Source organism: Takifugu flavidus, chromosome 10, assembly GCF_003711565.1.
Source record: "Takifugu flavidus isolate HTHZ2018 chromosome 10, ASM371156v2, whole genome shotgun sequence".
NCBI lineage: Eukaryota > Metazoa > Chordata > Actinopteri > Tetraodontiformes > Tetraodontidae > Takifugu > Takifugu flavidus.
In genome coordinates this window covers 13,255,905-13,275,520 of record NC_079529.1, presented here as the reverse complement: position 1 = coordinate 13,275,520, position 19,616 = coordinate 13,255,905, and the positions used below count along the sequence as shown (strand labels likewise).

Here is a 19,616-nt window from a genome sequence, read left to right as displayed (position 1 = left end):
TGGTTACAAGTATAGAAACAGCTGGACATGGGTCAAATGGAAAAATAGTACCATCACAGCACAGAAAAGGTATTAAAAATGTTCAAATTCTGAATAGAACTGATGGAAACTCGGGTAGATGAACCCTCGACACCCGTATCTGATTATTTTAGTTTTCATGTACTGTAAACAGCATGACTGCAAAAATACAAGAACTTTGAAGCACATGACCACGATTCCACCTGCCTGTTTGTAGCTGGCTGACTAGTTTCCTTTCCATCCTGTTGCATTGTTACATCCTGTCCTACCAACTGATCGATCGCTTGGAGACTTTTATTGGATTTATAGTCCTCAAAGGGTGACCCCACACTGTCAGAGAGTGACCTCTCACTGTCAAAGGGTGAACCCCCACTGTCAAAGGGTGACCTCTCACTGTCAAAAGGTGACCTCCCACTGTCGAAGGGTGACCTCCCACTGTCAGAGGGTGACCTTCCCCTGTCAGGAGTTCTGGATAGGCACGCTTTCTTTATATTGGCAAGTAATGACATAGTTGAATAATGTTAACCTGTTTTCACTACATGTGTATATCCATCACCTTATAGTCTATAACAAGTTACATCAAAGCAATTAAAAAACATAAAAGGTTTGATGCCGCTAGGAGGGCCAGTATATCATTTTAAAGACATTCAGCAGCATAATAGACTTTTTTTAATTGATGGACCTGTTGTCAATAATGTCAATAACAACAATGAGAAAGTAGTTAATAACTGAAAGTATACACACATACACAAGTTCAAGATAAGGATTTTTTTTAATGCTGCATTTTAGGCAGAGACATTTTTCCCCCTATAATGTATGTTTTATTTTAAACAGGCTCCACTAAAGCAAGTGTGAAATACAGTACAAAAACAAGAAGACACTTTTTGAATTCATCCAGGTGTACCTTTTACAGTCAGGATGAGAAAATACTTTATTCTTACTAAACAGGTTTTGTCCATATTAACGTGTAAAACTTGCTGAGACAGATTGATCCTTGAGGTATCAAACGTTTTTAAAGCTGCCCGGCTTTGAATGTGAGCAGTGGAGTTTTCATGTCGGCAGTAAAGTGGAGTAACGTCGGCCAAACCTTCAGCATTTTCACTGTAGTTTCTTGTCTGAATGAAATGTGTAGCACACCTTCCATTAAATATAAGCCTTATCAAAGAAAGTCAGGGGGTATTTGAATATTCATTTATTCTAAAACAGCCTTAAAGGCCGCCAAAAATAGTTTGAGTTTGTTTGAGTCGCTAAACCCGGATTTGGGTGCTGGTCTGGCTGGTGTCGGCACACCATTGGCTGCGGGCTGAGGGTGGACCCATCACTTGCCCAGGGCCAGCTGAGAGACAGAGTCCCTCCAGGGTCTTCCTCGGAGCCTCCTCCCAGTGGGCCATGTCTGGAACACCCGCCCCCAGTCTCCTCTCAATGTGAAGGAGCGCTTGGCTCCAGTCTGAGCTCCTCTGAGCTCCTCCCGGGTGACTGAGCTTCTTGCCTCGCCTCTAAAGCCTCCCTCTCACTGCAGGAAAATACTTGTAGTTTAAAACAAGTAACATCAAAGCAAGTAAAATATAAGAGCTTGAAGCTGCTATTGAGTCAGGCAAAGTATATATTTCTAAACTTTAAGATGAAGAATGGACTTAATTGTTAATAGGTACAGTCAAATATGATAAAGTATTCACTGGATTAGATTCCTGTAACATAAATAAAACCTGAGTTTGTATTCCAAGACTGAGACACTTTTAGAAAAAGACGTGCAATTGGGTAAAAGCAGGTGTCGTGCATAGACAGAGTGTGATCTGTCTTTATGTGAGCCATTTCTCCATGCAGCTTTGGAACACTGTAAAGTTTGAGTGCCAGTGAACATGTTTGACTCCAGAGTGAAGACACAGGGACACGTCCCCGCGAGCGTCCAGTGTCTTCAGGCCAAACGTGTTATTCCTGTAGAACTGTCAGTGGGGGAAGAAAAGAAAAATGCATCAACTGGGAGGAGAAGTTTCATGAGTGGACTTAAATTTCCTTTGCACAACACCTGCAGTGATGTTTGTAACTTACATCCTGATTCCTCATTTCTACCACATTCTCACTGTTGTCGTAGAAACCAAAGTGGCTGGGTACAAAAAAATAAAGTTAGTCCATGTGAGGAGAATGTTCATTGTCAGTTTGTGCCCCAGAGGACAGGAATTGGGCTTGTTGCCTGTTCAAATTCCAGGATGGTGCTGGGGTGCCCCTGAGCAAGGCACCAAGGGTGAAGTGAAGTGCTGCCCACTGCCCCTGCAATTCGCTTAGTGGTGAAGGTTGGATGAACAGGTCAAATTCACTAGTTGGTGTGTGTGGGGGAATATTACATATTATAGATTTTGGTTCCTTTATTTCTTCATCACGAGGACTCAACATCATGAAGGGTTAGTTCTGCCACGTTGGTACAGTAGAAATAGAAAATCAATATAAATATATGGTACAAGACGGGACTATTTACCAGAATCAAAGCGACTCGAGTCCATATGTAGTAAACAGATACCTGGACTGCCAAGGTGTGATGACGCCATCATCTGGTCCTCCAATCAGAACAAGCCTCTTGATGCGCAGGAAGTTTTCCCTCCACACTACAGATGTCAGGGAGTGGGGAGGGGATCCATGATTTCAAAACACACATGCATCATACCAAACATCTCTGGCAATAAATCTTTACCTTCAAGGTCCTTGTGAGATCTGTCACCATCCAGCATCGCCAAGAAGCTGCTGCTCCTCAGGTAACTTGACGTGTGATGAGGGTCTGTAGAGGAAGACGATATAGCTCAGAGTGTGTCGCTAATATCCTCTCCACACACTCAAACCTCACCCTTACCTTTCCAGTAGTCACAAATAGAAATCTTCTGTCCTATCCTGTTATAACAAAGGTGGAACACACTTTCCTTCAAGCGGTTGGGAAATATCCTCTTCAAGTATTCCGTGTCTGTGGGTTGGAGAAATGGGAGGAAGTACTTTAGAATGATGAGAGGATCAAAGATTGTCTATGGGGATGGATGACATGAGACAAGATGGTTGCACAAAAGGAATAATAATAATGGTAATTTCCTTGTGCTCCTCTGAACACTGAGTTAAATTTGCAGATGCACCTTATAATTATCCATAAGGGACACCAGAATTCATGGTGTTGTTAGCCTACAGGCCCACAAACATACATGATGCTGAAGAATTTTAGATACGCGTATTGGAAATGCTAAGTACAACAAATCAAATGAATCACATTTATTCAGCTATTAAGGCCAAAGAAATTGTCAAAATTCATTAAGTATGTTTAGCTTGCGTCCTTAATTTTTTGTGTCACTTGGGCGATATGCATCAAAAAATGTTTTCAGTGTGAGCGCTCTGACCTCCGTACTGTCCAGCCTGTGGTGATGACAGTGAGATGAAGGTGTGCACGTTATGGTCTGGAGTGGTAGATAGAAATGCTCGACAAATGAGGCCACCTTGGAGAAATCAAGGAGAAACACACATTTACGGCAGTTGGCCCTGGTTGTATTTCAGACACGGCTGTGTTGGGTTGTTTCACCAGATGTGTGAGCTGCTGGGGTGAAATTAGATTTATAGTACTCCAAATGTGGAAGGGAAAGTTGGTGTAGGAGGAAACTGCAAAGTTTGTGCCTCTTTCTTAGAGAACTGGTTGGTTTCATGTTGTCGGACCCTCTTTTGGTTAAATCCGTGGTTCACATTTATCTCTTTATCACGCAGGGGTCATTTTGACCTCTGATAAACAGCTCTACTGGTGTACTTTACTGTCATTTTAAGGTTAGGACTGGTTTCCGTATATATGCTATATGAAACAGTTTAGCCAAAGTTGATCCACTCAGAATCAGTATTGCCAAAAAAAATTAATCTATATTCAATGATGGAACTTTATCATCTGCACTTTGTATACTTATCTTTTTATTACACGCCTGACAGTGTACTAAACTATATAGACAATTGTTGTTTTTATAGCTAAAGCTTTATCAATTTGGCCCCACCTTCATCAGCTGAAACACATTTAGTTAAAATGTGACTGATTAATAAAAAAAAAATCTGTTTCCATAAAAAGAAAATAAATAACTGGAAAAATGACATAACTGAGGAAAGTTATGAAAGTTATTTTACATCTTAGATCTTATAGTTGGGGAAATCTGAATTTTGTCTTGGAAAAAACATAAAAATGTATCTTCAATTTTAAAGTAGCTTTTCCTTAAGTGAGCGCAACAGAATACAGTGTAACTGTAACTAAAGAACACCTTGTGAGAAACACAGCAGATGGACACCATCTGGAGCTTTTCTGGTGATCGACTCTATGGCTCTGCTGAAACCTCGGACCTGCGTCCACAGTGGCATCAGGCTTTGCATGTAGTTGTACAGATCAATCACGGTCACCTCAGTGCCTGGATGCACCTGTGAGGAAGAGATGAACGAGATGCCTCTGCTGAAGACCTTTACAGCCTGACAACTGACAATCATGTCAAGCTTAAACAGAAATACTGGAAGTTTTTTTTTTACATCAGAAAATGCATTAGAGAACTGAAAAGGGGATTAAAGACATGGACTGTAAATTTCACTTCACACATTTTCTTTACTGTGAACTTCACCATTCTCTTCAATGAAACTAAAATAATTAATAAAAATGGGTTTATTACTGCATGAGCTGTATATTTGTGCTTCTTTTTACTACCTGACATGTGTTACATTTGATAGTGTTGCTTTTAAGTATTTTGCTTTATTTGTGGTTCAAACTTTAACGTATCGGATGGAAATATTCACGTTATTGTACATAATGCATCACACATACATTCACACTTTTATTCCCAAACTATGAGCAGTTTTACTTTTAAGACTGAGGAATGTGATAAGGAGTTGATTTTCAGTCATCCTACCTTTTTTATGAAAAAAGACAACGTTTTGAGCTCTTTTGGTCCATCGAGAATCCCGTGTACGATAATGACAGGTTTGTACCCATCAATGCAAAGACCCGTCAGCAGCAACAGAAGCAGTGCTCTCTGTGTCTTCATTTCTCTACACGTGTACACTGAGTGTGCGACATGCACTCATAACTTATTTCCTCTACATCTTTTGACTTCCTGAGCACTCCTTCAAAAGGAAGTGTTGCCCGAGGGTTGTTTGCTTACTTGTTTGTTTCACTGTCTCAGCTCACACCTATTTTTTTGTTCTATATATCCAACCATCAGCTACCACTAGAAATGCAATCACAGGCTTAATGTAATTTAAATGTAACTTTATAGTTACCAATAATCATTGAAGAACCAGATAGATGATGCGTAGGACTCGTGGTCCTAATGTGCTGGCACGACCACTGTTCATTTTCAGGACTTTAAAGTGTAGAATACAACACGAGTCTATAAATTCATATAGAATGATTAGATCCGTCGTTATGTCAGGATTGAAGGTTTTACTAAAACCCGATCCCGATAATTACTGTTATTCCCCAGATGACCGCATGGGTGCAGTATTACATAGATGCAGCCGCTCTTCTTCGGTGGTTACGTGTGTGTCACTTCCGCTTCCGTTAAGCATCTCGTGAACTGGATGCGCGAAACATGTTTATAATTCAAAGATATTCTTATTTTAACATGGTTATGGCTTAAAATGTGTGTTAGGTAATTAGAAATAGTAAAAACATACGCCATAACTCACAGTAATTGCACTATCCCAATTTATTCCTCATACAACAGCTTCAGAATTGTTTGGACGTCTTGTGTGGTAAGTGAAACAAAGTTTTTGTTTCTAGGTGTCGTAGAGCCGCAGAATTTTAGTCTAATTTAGTTTGCACTTCGGAGTCTGTTTACGAAATACCTAGGATTAAAGCGTTGCATAAAATAAACACTAACTAGCAACACAATCTTTGCTCACAGCAGTCAAAAACAATGCACTGTACAGAAATGTCTCCATCGCAACTTGTGCAACACATATCGCGAAGGAAATTTCAGTAGTTATCTGCTGTATCACAGACACGGTTCCATCTGATATTTGGCTAATTAGATCTAGTTAATCTCATGAAGATAGCGCCGTGATTTAGGGTGAAGAGTGAGATTATACAAAGAAAACAAGGCAGTAATAAAAGTATTGGCATGGGCGTATATCACAACCCTCATTGCACCAGGTGGCCACATTTAAGCCCAGCCCAGCAGTCAGGGTTCTGTGGGCCATCACATAGTCAGTGGTAACTGGAACATTAAAGATTTTAGGTGAAACTTGAATAATAAAATGAAAAACCCTGTAATTCCACTTATGAAACAATTTTATGACAGGAAACAGGGTACAGGTACTTGTATAAAATGGAGTAATGATGTTTTCATGCTCTCATTCATCTCTCAATAGGCATTATGGCTGGTCTGGAACAGTGGGTCAATGACCGTCTTCATGACATCCTTGGGCTGAGCCACAAATATGTGTCTCAGTTCATGATTTGCACAGCACAGAAAGCATCCAGCTCTGAAGACTTGGTGGCTCGGCTTGAGCAGACGGGGACTATTGACATTGACCAGAGTGTGATCGCCTTTGCACAAGAGCTTTTTGACAAGGTAGCACTGTTCTCGATCCTGTTTGAGTGTTGGAACAGCACAGTTTTATGTTCAGGTGTTTATAAACCAGATATGCTAGACCTTCATTGTGGGTAGTTTTGATCAGAAAGAACTCTTAATCTTTCGCTTGTGTTTTCAAGGTTCCCCGCAAGCAGGTTATTGAGAAACCATCCCGGGCAGTGGAGCGCGAAGCCATTGAAATGGACCGAAAAAATCGGTTGTATACGTTACTTGAGAGTGACAGTGATGAAGATGCTGTGAGGGACAAGCAGAAAGAAAGGAAGAGAGACAAAGACAGAGAAAAAAAGAGAAAGCACATCAGACAGAAGAAAGAAAGCGAGTCGTCAAGTGATGACGAAGCTCCCAAAAGGTGAATTTTACAGATGATCTCTTATCTTTTACTACTTAATAATTCATTGTATTTTATATTGTTCAATAACATTGACGTGTATGTGGTGACGGTAGACTGGTAAAGATTATTCTTTTCTGATTTTGAACTGTAGATGTTCACACATTGCTCAATGTGAGGAAGTCCCAATCTATTCATATAGGCTTCTATTTTCCACCGAACTACAAAAATTTGATATTATGTTGATTCCAAAGATAAATTCATGTCGTACAGTTCTTATTGAGAAGGTAGTAGAAAGCTGTCTTTTGTAGTTGTCTGTTTGCAGAAGCTGTAATTTGATGGATTTTTGTCAATTCAGGAAACTTTCAGAACAGAATATCAAAGGGGATTCTACGAAAGAAGAGGATGAAGAGGAAGAGTGGGAAAAGGAAGAAAGGGAGCGACAGCAGGACATTGAGGAAAGAGATGCTTTTGCCGAAAGAGTGAAGCAGAAAGACAAAGACAAGACTCGCCACATAGCAGAGAGAACTGACAAAAAGGTGGGACACAAAGACATTTGAGGAAATCATTCTTAAACGTCTACTGTTTTATGCTGATTGACAATTGCTTCTGTTTTTTTTTGTCCTCTAGGCTTATGAGGAAGCCCAGAAGAGGTTAAAAATGGCTGAAGATGATCAGAGGAAAATAGTAGGTGCTGGCGGGATATGATGCTTCACCTGTGAAATTGATCATCAGCATCATCGGTGTTAATTTTCAAATGACGTTATCCACGTTTATGTCCCCTGGTACCCCTGAGCAGCCACTGGCTCAGAGACCCCCATGGATATCCTCATATTTGGGTCTCACTGTGCAGCTCTCTGTATTCTGTACCTCGCTGTTCGTCAACAGTACTGCCTTATTAGTAGTGTAAAATTAAGAAATGCACAATGTTTAAAAAATGGTGGCTTTAAGTTTGCTGAACTGGGTTGCTCCCGTGACTCATCAGTGACGGCGATCCACAGGCCACTCAGAGCACTAACAGAGCTGCATTAACATAACGGTACTGACCCGGTACACTTAGAGCTCTGGCTATTCCCACCCCGATTCACCAAATATGAAAATATGAGGTCTCTTCTTCCAATTAGCTCACACACAGCAGTATCGATCACTTCTGAGTCCTCAATACTACTATTATTTGTTATGATTATCAGTAATAGGTATGCTTTTTTTACAATTTCTGGGCATCATTGTAAAACTCTTGTCAAAAGATTCTGGTTGTATGTATTTGTTTCTGGCAGGTACCAGAGTTGAGGAAATACTCTCGCAGAGAATATCTCAAGAAGAGAGAAGCAGAGAAGCTGGAGGACCTGGAAGCAGAGATCAAGGATGAAGAGTACCTGTTTTCTACAGAAGAACTGACTGAGAGGGAGAGAAAGGAGTTGCTTTACAAACGCACCCTTAGAGACCTGGCAAAAGATTATAAAAAGGCTGGTGCCAAGGAAGAAGAAGAGAGGAAGAACAGATATTATATGCCAGAAGAAAATAGGAGGAAGGTAAGAATGGGAGGCGTCGGTGCCATTTTCCTACATTTTTTCTTTACATTTGCTCAACTCAAAAGTTGGAAATGTTTGTTGGGAACTTCTAGAAAAACAGCATCTTAGAGTGTTTCACCTAATATAAAGTCAATAGGACCAATTATTGAAGTCCTTCCTCCTTCCTTTCTCATTTCGTTTGCTGCCAGGAGGTTCCCCAGAAAGATCTGGAGCTAGAGGAAATGCCCATGGAACAGGGAGGAGAGCAAGGCCGTTGGGAGGAGGAGAGGTTAAAGACGGCTTCTCTTACCTTCGGTGCTAAGAAGGAACGAGAGCTAGGCATGAGGCGTGAGCAGGAGAGGTACCAGCTTCTCCTCGAAGATGATGAGATGATTGATTTTGTCAGCACTGCCATTACCATGAAGGGAACACTGACGGAAAAGGTGAGATTCAGTGGTGCAAAGCCTTCATTAATGGGTTCCAGTCACCAACAAAAAGGGCCACACACACTCATATATTGTTGTTGGGACGCTCTGTAACTGTGATAAAGTGACACATTCATCATTTTGATATGTTTATCCAGTGTTACCACATTTTCTGGACACATTTGTTGTCCAGAGCTGGATTCAGTTGGAAGATCTTATTCTAACAATGAGGAAGCCTGACTCCTCAAGTCTTCATCAATTGTCAAAGACAGTCAAGGTTAAAGCCTGGGGTCGGGCCCCAGTAATTATGTCGTCTTGTCAGTGTTGGGGAAGAGAAAAAGCCTGAAAAATAGTCAGATGTTCTCATGCTGAAACACAGCAGGGGACGCTGCTACTAGTTGGTATTCACCAAATCTATAACAACCATGCAGAGCTCTGCTATGACACCACTCAGAAGGGAACACTTGTTTGTTGTCACAGATGATAGGGGAGGAAACTGCTCGCACTGGAGCAATGCTTAAATTTGCCATTGCAGAATACAGAACATCGTTATCAAAAGAAAATTTGAGTTGTGATGTAATTTAGCAGAGGTGGTGTTTAAATCTCCCCTCTGCTGTGATCAGGATGAGGATACCCCGGCTCTTTCCCAGGCAGAGCTGAAGAAACAGTCCATGCAGGAGGTGCGACGAAGCCTTCCCATCTTCCCCTACAGAGAGGACCTGCTGTCGGCCATTGAGGAGCACCAGATCCTTGTTATTGAGGGAGAAACGGGCTCTGGAAAGACCACCCAAATCCCACAGTATCTCTTTGAAGAGGTGAATGAAGCCTCATGCAAAATATAGAGAATTACTAAGACACTTTATAACAAATACAGTTTTATTTCCTTTTGATATCCGTTATCCTCAACCTCTGTGAATGTGGAAAGAGGTGCTCCCAGTATGTCGAATGCAAACGCTCATAAGGGCTTATCACATTCCGTTACACTACACGCAACCACCTAAATGTTTGCTGCATATATGCTCATCTGCTGTTGAACCTGTTTTTGCATCAGGGCTACACGAGGGATGATAAAAAGATTGGCTGTACGCAGCCTCGCCGAGTGGCTGCCATGTCCGTGGCAGCCAGAGTGGCGCAAGAAATGAGCGTCAAGCTTGGGAATGAGGTGAGCCATTTGAGCAGCGCACTTTTGGCAAATTAAATCCAGCCAAACTTTATACACTATTGTTTTGTTCACTGCTTTGGCCAATTGTTATATCCTGTCCCAGTAGGTTGTAGAGGCCACGATTGGTTTTCTGTGATGACATTTGTGAAGCTCTGAGCTTTGTGGTTTCTCTCAGGTTGGCTACAGTATTCGTTTTGAGGACTGCACTTCAGAAAGAACGGTGCTCAAGTACATGACAGACGGCATGCTGCTCAGAGAGTTCCTCACCGAGCCCGATCTGGCCAGCTACAGGTACCACCCTTCGTCTCTTCACAATTATTCTTTGTTGGAAAATGTGAGGACGCTGCACCCGTGAAGGTGTGGTTCCTGAAACGTGTGCGTCAAGAGGTTCATCCATCCACATAGAATATGTTTCCTGACCCCCATCTGTGTGTTTTCAGTGTGATCATCATCGATGAGGCCCACGAGCGAACGCTCCACACGGACATCCTCTTTGGGCTAATTAAAGACATCGCCAGGTTCAGAGCAGACCTGAAGGTGCTGGTGGCCAGTGCCACTCTGGACACCGAACGCTTCTCCCGGTTCTTCGACGACGCTCCCGTCTTTAGGATCCCGGGCAGGAGGTTCCCTGTCGACATCTTCTACACAAAAGTACGGACTTGTCATGCAGCAGAGTACACAGCTGCTGGAACCTTCACTCTGATGTTGATGTCTCTTTATTTTGTTTTCCCTTCACTGACAAGGCTCCAGAAGCAGATTACCTGGAGGCCTGTGTGGTGTCTGTGCTACAGATCCACGTCACCCAGCCTACTGGAGACGTCCTGGTGTTTCTGACCGGACAGGTAGAGTTTGATAGCAACAATCATGAATTAGATAGATACATTTAATTTAGATAGGTACAACTTATTGATTTGACAAAGTCTTATAATGTTCAACCCCATGTGTACTCATCATAATCCAGTCATTAGCAGGTCTTAAAATAAATAAAGCATTATCAAATGAACAGGAATCCTTAGGAGCTATAATATGAAATAGTTCTGGATGTCCTCGAACAGCAACTGTCTGTCTCAGGCGCATTGGAACTTTTTTCAGGATGGACCAGAAAAGCCAGAGGGTTACCTGTCCTGCCTGGAAGTATCTCTTTTTTTTCACCGTTTCTTTGCTTGCGTTCTTCTTTTGCAGGAAGAAATCGAAGCATGTTGCGAGATGCTCCAAGATAGATGCAGGAGGCTGGGATCAAAGATAGCAGAACTGGTCATCCTTCCCATCTATGCCAATCTGCCGTCTGACATGCAGGCAAAGATCTTCACCCCAACCCCGCCCGGAGCTCGCAAAGTGAGATCATCTTACCAGATTCCTGTACACAAAAGACGGCTGCCTTCTGTGTAGCATCAAGGCAGAATAGAAATTGTTCAAGTTCTGCTACTTGTTCGCTCTGTTTTACAATACCAACTCCTGTCACCAGAGGGCGCCGCAGCCAAAGAGTTGATGGAGACGTTTCACAATGTTGCTACTGGATGTCCACATTTCTGACCTGATGACACTGTATTCTGACCTTCTAGGTAGTGGTGGCTACCAATATAGCAGAAACCTCACTAACCATAGATGGCATCATTTACGTCATCGATCCAGGCTTCTGCAAACAGAAGAGCTATAATGCCCGGACTGGCATGGAGTCACTCATTGTCACACCCTGCTCCAAGGTACCAAATGGTGACACATAGTCAGAAATGTACATGTTAACAATCTTAGATTTAGATAAGCTCCATTTGCAGTACTCACCAGGATTCTTTAAACTTTTGTTTTCCTTAATTTTCCTTAAAAGTCAATGAAGGTGCTAAAATGGAACATAATTGAATGATTGCAGATGTGCATTGAAGTTAGATTTATTTTTTTACTTGTAAAGTTCAGTCTATAAGCAGAAAAATCCTACACGTTGCCACAGAGTATATTCAGTTTTTAACCATATGTCGTCCAGTCATTGAGACCCATGTTTGTCGAACCTGTAAATGGAACGTGTCACCTGGAACACGTGAGGTCTTGTGTTTATACTGGCTCTAGAACCAGCAAAGTTAGTTCAGATGTAGCTTGCACTGGCAAAGCCTGAGAATATTGATAATTATTGATCGATCTCTCTTGACGTCAACATATTTCTTATATGTCTCAGCTTATATGTCAGCCGCTGGTTCTGTAGATGCTTACATATATACTATTTTATTTGCTCTGTACTTCACAAATGACCACTTTAGTATTTCTGGTCCACTCTCAGGCTTCAGCCAACCAGCGGGCAGGCCGTGCAGGCCGAGTGGCTGCTGGCAAGTGTTTCCGGCTGTACACGGCCTGGGCTTTCAAACATGAGATGGAGGAAACGACTGTGCCCGAGATTCAGAGGACCAACCTGGGAAACGTCGTCCTCTTGCTGAAGAGTTTAGGTACTAGTTGGAAGCATTTTAATGATTTGCTGACACTTCTCAACAAAAGGTTTTGCATATTTCCCTTGGAGCCGAATGCACCAGTGTTTGCTAACTGCTCTACTGTTCTTCCTGATGGCTCCAGGCATTAATGACCTTGTTCACTTTGACTTCATGGACCCACCACCTCACGAGACCCTGGTGTTGGCATTGGAGCAGCTGTATGCTTTAGGAGCCCTGAACCACCTTGGAGAGCTCACTAAGGTTTAAAACTCTTTCATTCAACTGTGAATTGGAATTCTCTTCCATTTCATGCTATTATTATTAAAGGCCAGATTTAAAAGGCTCTGGCTGACCTGATACAAATGTCTTTGGGATTCTCCTCTTGTTGCCTTCAGCTTGGTCGCAGGATGGCCGAGCTTCCAGTGGACCCCATGCTGAGCAAGATGATCCTGGCCTCCGAGCAGTGAGTCTCCTCCAGCTCTAATTGATGTGTTTTCAGTCAATATTACTGTCACCACAAACACAGTCTACACCAAAAATGTCTGTTTTCTTCGTCTGTTGTAGCCAGACTGATGCCACATTTAGTGTTTTCTAATGTTGCACCTGTTCAAACACAACAAACCCTGACTTGTAAGGCAACCTGTTCAGTCAGCAAAGTGTCTAATTGCATGAACGTTGCACGCTGGGGTTTTTACATGTGAGAGGAAACAAAGAAAAGAAGCTTTGTTTTTGATCAGTGACACTGACAGAATGATCTTTCTTTTTTTCCAGGTACAAGTGCTCCAACGAAGTGCTGACAATAGCAGCCATGTTGTCTGTAAACAACTCCATTTTCTACCGACCCAAAGACAAAGTTGTGCATGCCGACAACGCGCGGATGAACTTCGTGGTGCCTGGAGGAGACCACCTTGTGCTGCTGAATGTCTATAATCAGGTACATGCAGGTGCATTCAGCACACCTGCACCAATGCTTGTTTAGCTTTAAAAGTGCTTTTAAAAAAAATAATCACCATGCAATTTCTGTTTTTAACCCAGCAGCCACAACTTCAAGGCCAAATCTCAATATTTCTCCTCGTGTGTCTCAGATCTAAAGTCATGTTCAGGAGACCTCAGAGCAACAGTGAACTCTTATATTAAATGGCCTCTCATATATATTACTGTGGGCACCTTTGACGTGTTGTTATATATTGATGTGAATGATATGTTGGAGAACATCAACCACAAAACGATGGAGCCTACAGCTCGTGATGTTTTTGTCCTTCAGTGGGTAGAGAGCGGATATTCAACGCAGTGGTGCTATGAGAACTTCATCCAGTTTCGCTCCATGAGGAGGGCCCGGGATGTCAGGGACCAGCTGGAGGGCCTCATGGACCGTATCGAGGTGGAGGTGGTCAGTTCCCAGGAAGACAATGTGCCCATTCGCAAGGTAAGTAACTAGCCTGTAGAATAAAAACGATAATGATAATAATACTGCTGTCTGTCACCTTTATTTGACACACACCCAGCACCACCTAGTCAGCCTTTCATCAGGACTTCTGTGTAAAAACAGTCACAAACATGGTCAGGAAGCATTTAGGTGGCGTCTGTTAACAGATACTACACAAACATCCTCCCAGAGAAACATCCAGGGGATTCCTGCTGCCTTCGGCCACCTTTAACTTTATTTAACAGCTGATTTCCAGTAGAAGCACAATATTGTGTGTATATTGTTGTGATGGATAAAGGGGCATTGACAGAATTTTTGCAGACTTCTTATTCCCTTGGCTCTAACTTTTCTTTTCACCAAAATTCTCTATTTATAACCTGCTTCTGCTCATCCTCCAGGCTGTAACAGCTGGTTATTTCTATCACACCGCGCGCCTCAGTAAGGGCGGCTACAAGACAGTGAAGCACCAGCAGACGGTCTTCGTCCACCCAAACAGTTCCCTTTTCGAAGAGCTGCCTCGCTGGATCATCTACCACGAGCTAGTGTTCACCACTAAAGAGTTCATGCGACAGGTACCAAGGTTTCGGCTCACGTGCGTTTGTCTGACGTTTCCCACACGGAAGGCAGTAATTAAATAAATGTGAATCCCAAATATAGCTATAAGTCCACAGTCCATCAGGGAAACACAGATTCCGCCAGTGGGTCAGTAAAGTAATGAGGAAGTGTGTTAGATATTCCAGTATAATCATGAGTTGTATCCCTGCCAGGATAAAGGTTTCATCTCTCCGTCTCGTCCTCTGCAGGTGATTGAGATAGAGAGCAGTTGGTTGCTGGAAGTGGCTCCTCACTACTACAAGAGTAAAGAGCTGGAGGACAACAGCAACAAGAAGATGCCCCGCAAACAGGGCAAAACAAAGGAAGAGCTGGGCTGAAGGGACACCGACGCGTTTGGAAAAAAAATTAAAATGATAACAAACCCATTCAATGGAAGTTTATTTACGCGGACAAACATCTGTTGCATTAATAGAACTGACTGGAAATGCAGTTTTACATGTGATAAATACACATATCAAAGCCAAAATATAAGTAAGAGCAGATTGAAGCTTTAAAAACGTCAATATTTTTCCAAATTGGAAGGAAAAGTGAGGACGATGCAGAGAGCATAAAACAAAAAGCGTGAATATTAAGTTATATAGAACAGGTTTAACATTGTCACTGTTTTACAACAACTGTTGCCCAACTGCAGATTAACACTTGACATATTTACCATGTTCAGATACTTTTTTTAACTGAATGGGCTGTTTGAATAATCTTTCCCTTGGTGGAATCTGCTGGATCTGATGGGCTCTTCTCAGTCCAGATCTCAAACCCATCCAGTGAGTGAGGCTGATAGTAAAGTGGGGAGATCTGTCCGAGGAACCGCTCTGGACCTGATAGAGGCTGTAACCAATGACGAACCAAATGTTAAAGCCTAAAGGATCAAAGCAGCAGGAGCCAGATCACCTGATATTTGTGGTGCTCCGGACTGCAACCTGCACAGCAGAGCGTTAAATGTAGAAACCCTTTATCGATCCTTCCAATATCCGACAACCATGGGGGGATAGATAAAAATGAAATGCTTTTAGTGGGACACCACAGGAGCTTCTCGACCTCCAGTTTAAAAATAAAGCTAATAGTGTGTAAGATGAATGTGGGTGAGGCCACAAAGTGTGTCACAATGTGTCGAGTCATAAACCAGCATATCAGCTGGGCTACTTTTAGACAGTGTAAACTATCCAGTCACAATATTGTTTTTACCTCATTAATGATGTGATAGATGTGGGTTTTGTTATTATTTTTTCTGTTTCAGGACATTTTTCAACTTTTCAGGAAAATAGTGGTATTTAAGTGTGTGTTTTAAAGACCGCTCCCCGGTGAAGGGGTGTAGTTTTAGGATTACTGGACTCCTCACGTGCCCGGCTCCTTGTTTGTTTTTCTAGAGCCATTAAATTTTACAACATGTTATTTGTGGCTGGTTTACCAGTCAGTCACTTCTTATCATTGTATTACCCTTCAGAATATTTCCAGGTCCAAGTTTAGGTCTTGTCGCTCAGCGGCCAGCTCCGTAGAAGTGATATTCTAATATCAAAACCTGTTCAGCATTGCAAAGCAGCCTTTTGTGTAGAATGTAGAAGTATAAAAATAGAGAGTGTGACTAATGCTGCAGGACCAGGAAAAGGTGCATATAAACAGTGGATACAGACAACAGTGACCATTCTGAAGGTAGGCTGAGATACCGCAGGGCTGACGCTGTCAGGAACGTTTGATTACACCGGGAAGTTGGTAATATTATTGTTTTATTTGCCTTTAAATGACCCATTTATTGTCTTTTTCCATTTGATTATAGTATACAGAGTCTCATCTCATGCCAGACAGGAATCCTCATAAAAAAATACACATTTATTATTATTGTTGTTGCTGTTGAGGAGGAGGGTGATGGGCAGAGTCAGAACACCCCCTTTTAGATTCAAACCCTCTTTTATGTTTTCAGAGAATTGGTTTTGTTATTGTTATGATTACACTTTGGTCTTTCGAGGGTTTGGTCCTCCTGTAAAACTTTGACAACGGTTCAGAGTGATCCGATTCACAGAACTGTGCATCACAGGCGTGCAAAGACTCTGCAAATCCACCGCCAGCCGGGTTATGTTGTGTCAAAATAGGACTCTTTTTTTAGAGTAATCTAAAATCTCAGTGGGAGGAGTTCTGGTTCTGGTCTAACTGGAAATCTCAAAGTGTCAGCAGTTATGGCAGGTATGAGGTGCTGATATGAAGTGTTGACAGAACTGCACCTGCAAAGGTGGAATTTTCCCTTCAGCCTATAATGACACTTCCAATGTTTCTCCTCCATGACACATGAGCTTAGATGGTCAAACCACATCAGCTGTTTGAATGGTGCATCTGCAGAGCTACAACCCCTGAGTATCGTGGGATGGGACTGATATTCACACGTGGGGGTTTGTGAGGTGAAAAACTTCACCAAGCACAGTAAAGCCTCTGGCTCGTCCAACTGGTCTTACGAGAAAATGAGGGGGAAAGGCAAGCAGGAAGCAGAGGTGGAGGAGGGAGGAGGGTGCAGAGGAGGCCGGCTCGTGTCGCAATTAGGAAATAAGATATAAAAGCAAAGCCTGTGCTGGAAGCAGAGCAGATTCCGCAGGTGCACTGAAACACTTCTACATTCAGGATATTTGGTACTTTGACAGCAGTGATGACTTTGTGATCCTCGTCCTCCCCAGCAGGTCAGTGTGTGTGGAACAACTCTTTCATTGCAGTTATTTGCAGTCTGGAATAAACTCCCAAAGCCAAATTTAAAAAGATTCTCATAGAAGGAGAGTGGAAATGACATTTTCCTGTCATTTTTAGCGCTGTTGAAAGGTGTTTCCGTGCTGTTTCACAGTTAATGACTGACCGAGAGACGCGACATAATGGAATGTTTGCTGTGACGTTTCAAAACACGCTTGCTGCCTTTAGAGGTTGTGTTCCAGGCCACGGGAACACACCCTATCACACAAAATATGTCACTTTAAGACCAACTCTAGATATCTCTGCATTCCATCCCTTTGCCACACTGTCTTGGGTTTATATCCTCTAACTCAGTGGCATTTGTCAGGCGTCTGATAACAGTGAAGAGTCAATAATCAGGAAGAAGATGCGATTTGGTGTAAAATGTGCCGATCAGGAGAGGAGGCTTGTGGATGTATGTGGGACTGAAGACCTCCAGACAACAACAGAATCATGTAGAAAGAGTGTACAGTAGATTGTAGTATTTTTCACAAGCGTAAATATGCAGTTAAGGTGCAGTTAATGACTGTGCCTCTAAGCAGAATTCGATGGTTTATTCCTCACTGTGTTAAACCGAAACCAGTTAGAGTTGAAGGTGTAGCAGCAGGTCTCTCTCATCATTATGAATCCGTGACAGAACCTCATGAACTTACCCAGAGTTGAACTTTTCACAGCTCCAGTTTGAAACCTGAAGAATATTCCACCTGCTTTCCTGTGGTTTGATCCCAGCGACATGAGTGATGACAGGCAGAGACGCAGGCCTGGAGGCAGCCAGAGCCAGAGTCAGCAGACCCGACCGGCCGTCAACGTCAAGCCTAAACCCACCCAGAAAGAGATCCGCTACAGCCAGACCCAGTGGAAGAAAGAGAAGCCGGCAAAAGTGAGGAGATCGAGGAGTTCCGACTCGGAGAGGGTGGAAAGAGGCCGGAGGAGCGACAAAGAGAGGCACCATGGGGAGAGGAGGCGGCGGGGGAGGAGCGAGGAGACCCACAGACCAGACAGGAGAGAGAACCGGGACGAAGGGCGCAAAGCGGGTCCCCCTCCGGATGACATGGAGGACACAGAGTGCGCCGTGTGTTTCTGCACGTACGACAACGTCTTCAAAACTCCCAAGCTCCTGGCCTGTGGCCACACGTTCTGCCTGGAGTGCCTGGCACGCATCAACGTCACCTCTGCCGAACTCAAAACCCTGTCCTGCCCCATTTGCCGCGAATTGACCAAACTTCCCCACGGTAAAGACCTGCCACGCCTGGGCAACAACCTGGACATCATCGACAAGCTGCCGCCAGATATGCACAGAGCCCTGTCCATCCGCTTCCAGCGCAGCAAAGGCAAGCTCCTCCTGAAGAACCCCCCTCCCACAAGTCCCACCAAATCCAACGTCCTCACGCTGCCTGTAAAGAGTCAGGGAGGCCCAGTGACCCCAGAGGGGAACCTGGACGCCATGGAGCAGGGAATAGTGCCAACCACAGTGGTGGACGTAGGCAGGCCCCCAAGCAGGATCAGAGGGCGCATGCGCAGGGTGTTCCGCTCCGACCAGTGCTACTATGCTGTGGTGGGCTCCATCATCACCATCACTGTGGTGCTCATGCTAGTGGGGCTTCTGGCCTTCGTCATCATCCCAAAGGTGCCGGTTTTCCAGAGCCCTACTCCAGCGGGAAATCATACATCAGGCAACACGGGGGCTTCAGGTGGATCAAGTCCCTGATGCCCCCCCCCCCGGTGCAGCAGCAGGGCTGGAACCTCATCCGTCCCGCATTGGAGCTGAAAGCAATGTTGAAGCACTGCAGGGAGAACGTTTACACCCATTGAAGTGAAGGAATGAAGAAAAACTCAGACAACAACATTTTAATGGCTTGATCTTTGTTTATGCTGAGGTTTGCACGTGACGGAAACAGCCAATGAGCCTGTTTTCCTTTTTCTGGGATTCTAATGAACACTGGCTCTTACACACCTGTGACCTGTCCATAATGATTGTTCTAATTATTAGTGAGATGTTCCTCTATTTTATATCCCAATCTGTAGATTTTGATGATCAAACCCAGGTTTATCGTGCTTGCACATGTTGTTCATAGACCAATCCAGTGTACATAGACAGCAAATGCTACTTATAAATATATGTATTTCTAAAATGTTTTTGGTAAATAAATTAAACAAAGTATTGCTGTAGGGCTATTCATATTTTCGGCACTGCCAAACACACAGAAATGGACTCATCAGTAACTGCGATCATTGTGAACTCTAGAACTATTGAACAACATATGGTCCATTGCTTTGAATGACTCAGTTGTTCGACAGGTCCTCGTGTTTACATACCGGATCCCCTCTAGTGGTGTAAATACACCAGTTGGACAAACCAGTTTAACTACATTATTTCTCCACTGTTTTCTTTTTTTTCGCCCGTGGAGAACTTAAGTTGACATAGACAAGAAT

General features: G+C 43.2%; 3 protein-coding genes and 1 long non-coding RNA gene across 6 annotated transcripts; 2 read left to right on the top strand and 2 right to left on the bottom strand.

Moving 5' to 3' along the window:
- Positions 1 to 771: 771 nt before the first annotated feature.
- LOC130533176 (lysosomal thioesterase PPT2-like) lies at positions 772 to 5,240 on the bottom strand. 2 transcript variants are annotated; one of them, XM_057046394.1, is made up of 8 exons: positions 4,914 to 5,239; positions 4,281 to 4,434; positions 3,390 to 3,485; positions 2,861 to 2,968; positions 2,705 to 2,788; positions 2,534 to 2,618; positions 2,068 to 2,122; positions 772 to 1,961 (listed from the first exon to the last, which is right to left on the bottom strand). In XM_057046394.1, the coding sequence occupies exons 1-8, from the start codon at positions 5,046 to 5,048 to the stop codon at positions 1,818 to 1,820; spliced, it is 861 nt and encodes a 286-aa protein (XP_056902374.1). In that variant the 5' UTR covers positions 5,049 to 5,239; the 3' UTR covers positions 772 to 1,817. The 2 variants fall into 2 exon arrangements, 1 of the variants encoding a protein (XP_056902374.1); XR_008952499.1 differs by having other exon boundaries at positions 1,877 to 1,961; positions 2,492 to 2,618; positions 4,914 to 5,240.
- A 291-nt stretch (positions 5,241 to 5,531) lies between these two features.
- Positions 5,532 to 14,845, top strand: dhx16 (DEAH (Asp-Glu-Ala-His) box polypeptide 16). Its single transcript, XM_057046383.1, has 21 exons — positions 5,532 to 5,757; positions 6,376 to 6,578; positions 6,719 to 6,948; positions 7,286 to 7,466; positions 7,558 to 7,614; positions 8,205 to 8,459; positions 8,648 to 8,881; positions 9,487 to 9,678; positions 9,915 to 10,025; positions 10,201 to 10,316; positions 10,466 to 10,676; positions 10,769 to 10,867; positions 11,208 to 11,360; positions 11,588 to 11,728; positions 12,295 to 12,457; positions 12,582 to 12,700; positions 12,835 to 12,902; positions 13,211 to 13,373; positions 13,704 to 13,865; positions 14,264 to 14,437; positions 14,669 to 14,845. Exons 2-21 carry the CDS (start codon positions 6,381 to 6,383, stop codon positions 14,795 to 14,797), a joined length of 3,156 nt encoding a protein of 1,051 aa, XP_056902363.1. The 5' UTR covers positions 5,532 to 5,757; positions 6,376 to 6,380; the 3' UTR covers positions 14,798 to 14,845.
- On the bottom strand, positions 14,842 to 18,451 carry LOC130533178 (uncharacterized). Its single transcript, XR_008952500.1, has 2 exons — positions 17,837 to 18,451; positions 14,842 to 15,305 (listed from the first exon to the last, which is right to left on the bottom strand). It is a non-coding gene; the product is annotated as an uncharacterized LOC130533178 (long non-coding RNA).
- On the top strand, positions 15,301 to 19,352 carry rnf183 (ring finger protein 183). Of its 2 annotated transcripts, none has more exons than XM_057046393.1 (2): positions 15,301 to 16,187; positions 17,858 to 19,352. In XM_057046393.1, exon 2 carries the CDS (start codon positions 17,917 to 17,919, stop codon positions 18,889 to 18,891), a length of 975 nt encoding a protein of 324 aa, XP_056902373.1. In that variant the 5' UTR covers positions 15,301 to 16,187; positions 17,858 to 17,916; the 3' UTR covers positions 18,892 to 19,352. The 2 variants fall into 2 exon arrangements, with proteins under 2 accessions (XP_056902373.1, XP_056902372.1); XM_057046392.1 differs by lacking the exon at positions 15,301 to 16,187 and adding an exon at positions 16,850 to 17,140.
- Positions 19,353 to 19,616: the final 264 nt, after the last annotated feature.

Coding starts and splice junctions, on each gene's coding strand:
- LOC130533176 (XM_057046394.1), bottom strand. CDS start 5,048: ATGAAGACACAGAGAGCACTGCTTCTGTTGCTGCTGACGGGTCTTTGC. Junction 4,435..4,913: donor TGTCTTTTTTCATAAAAAAG/GTAGGATGACTG, acceptor TCTTCCTCACAG/GTGCATCCAGGCACTGAGGT. Junction 1,962..2,067: donor TAGAAATGAGGAATCAGGAT/GTAAGTTACAAA, acceptor CCCCACTGACAG/TTCTACAGGAATAACACGTT.
- dhx16 (XM_057046383.1), top strand. CDS start 6,381: ATGGCTGGTCTGGAACAGTGGGTCAATGACCGTCTTCATGACATCCTT. Junction 12,903..13,210: donor ATGATCCTGGCCTCCGAGCA/GTGAGTCTCCTC, acceptor CTTTTTTTCCAG/GTACAAGTGCTCCAACGAAG. Junction 14,438..14,668: donor CTAAAGAGTTCATGCGACAG/GTACCAAGGTTT, acceptor CGTCCTCTGCAG/GTGATTGAGATAGAGAGCAG.
- rnf183 (XM_057046393.1), top strand. CDS start 17,917: ATGAGTGATGACAGGCAGAGACGCAGGCCTGGAGGCAGCCAGAGCCAG.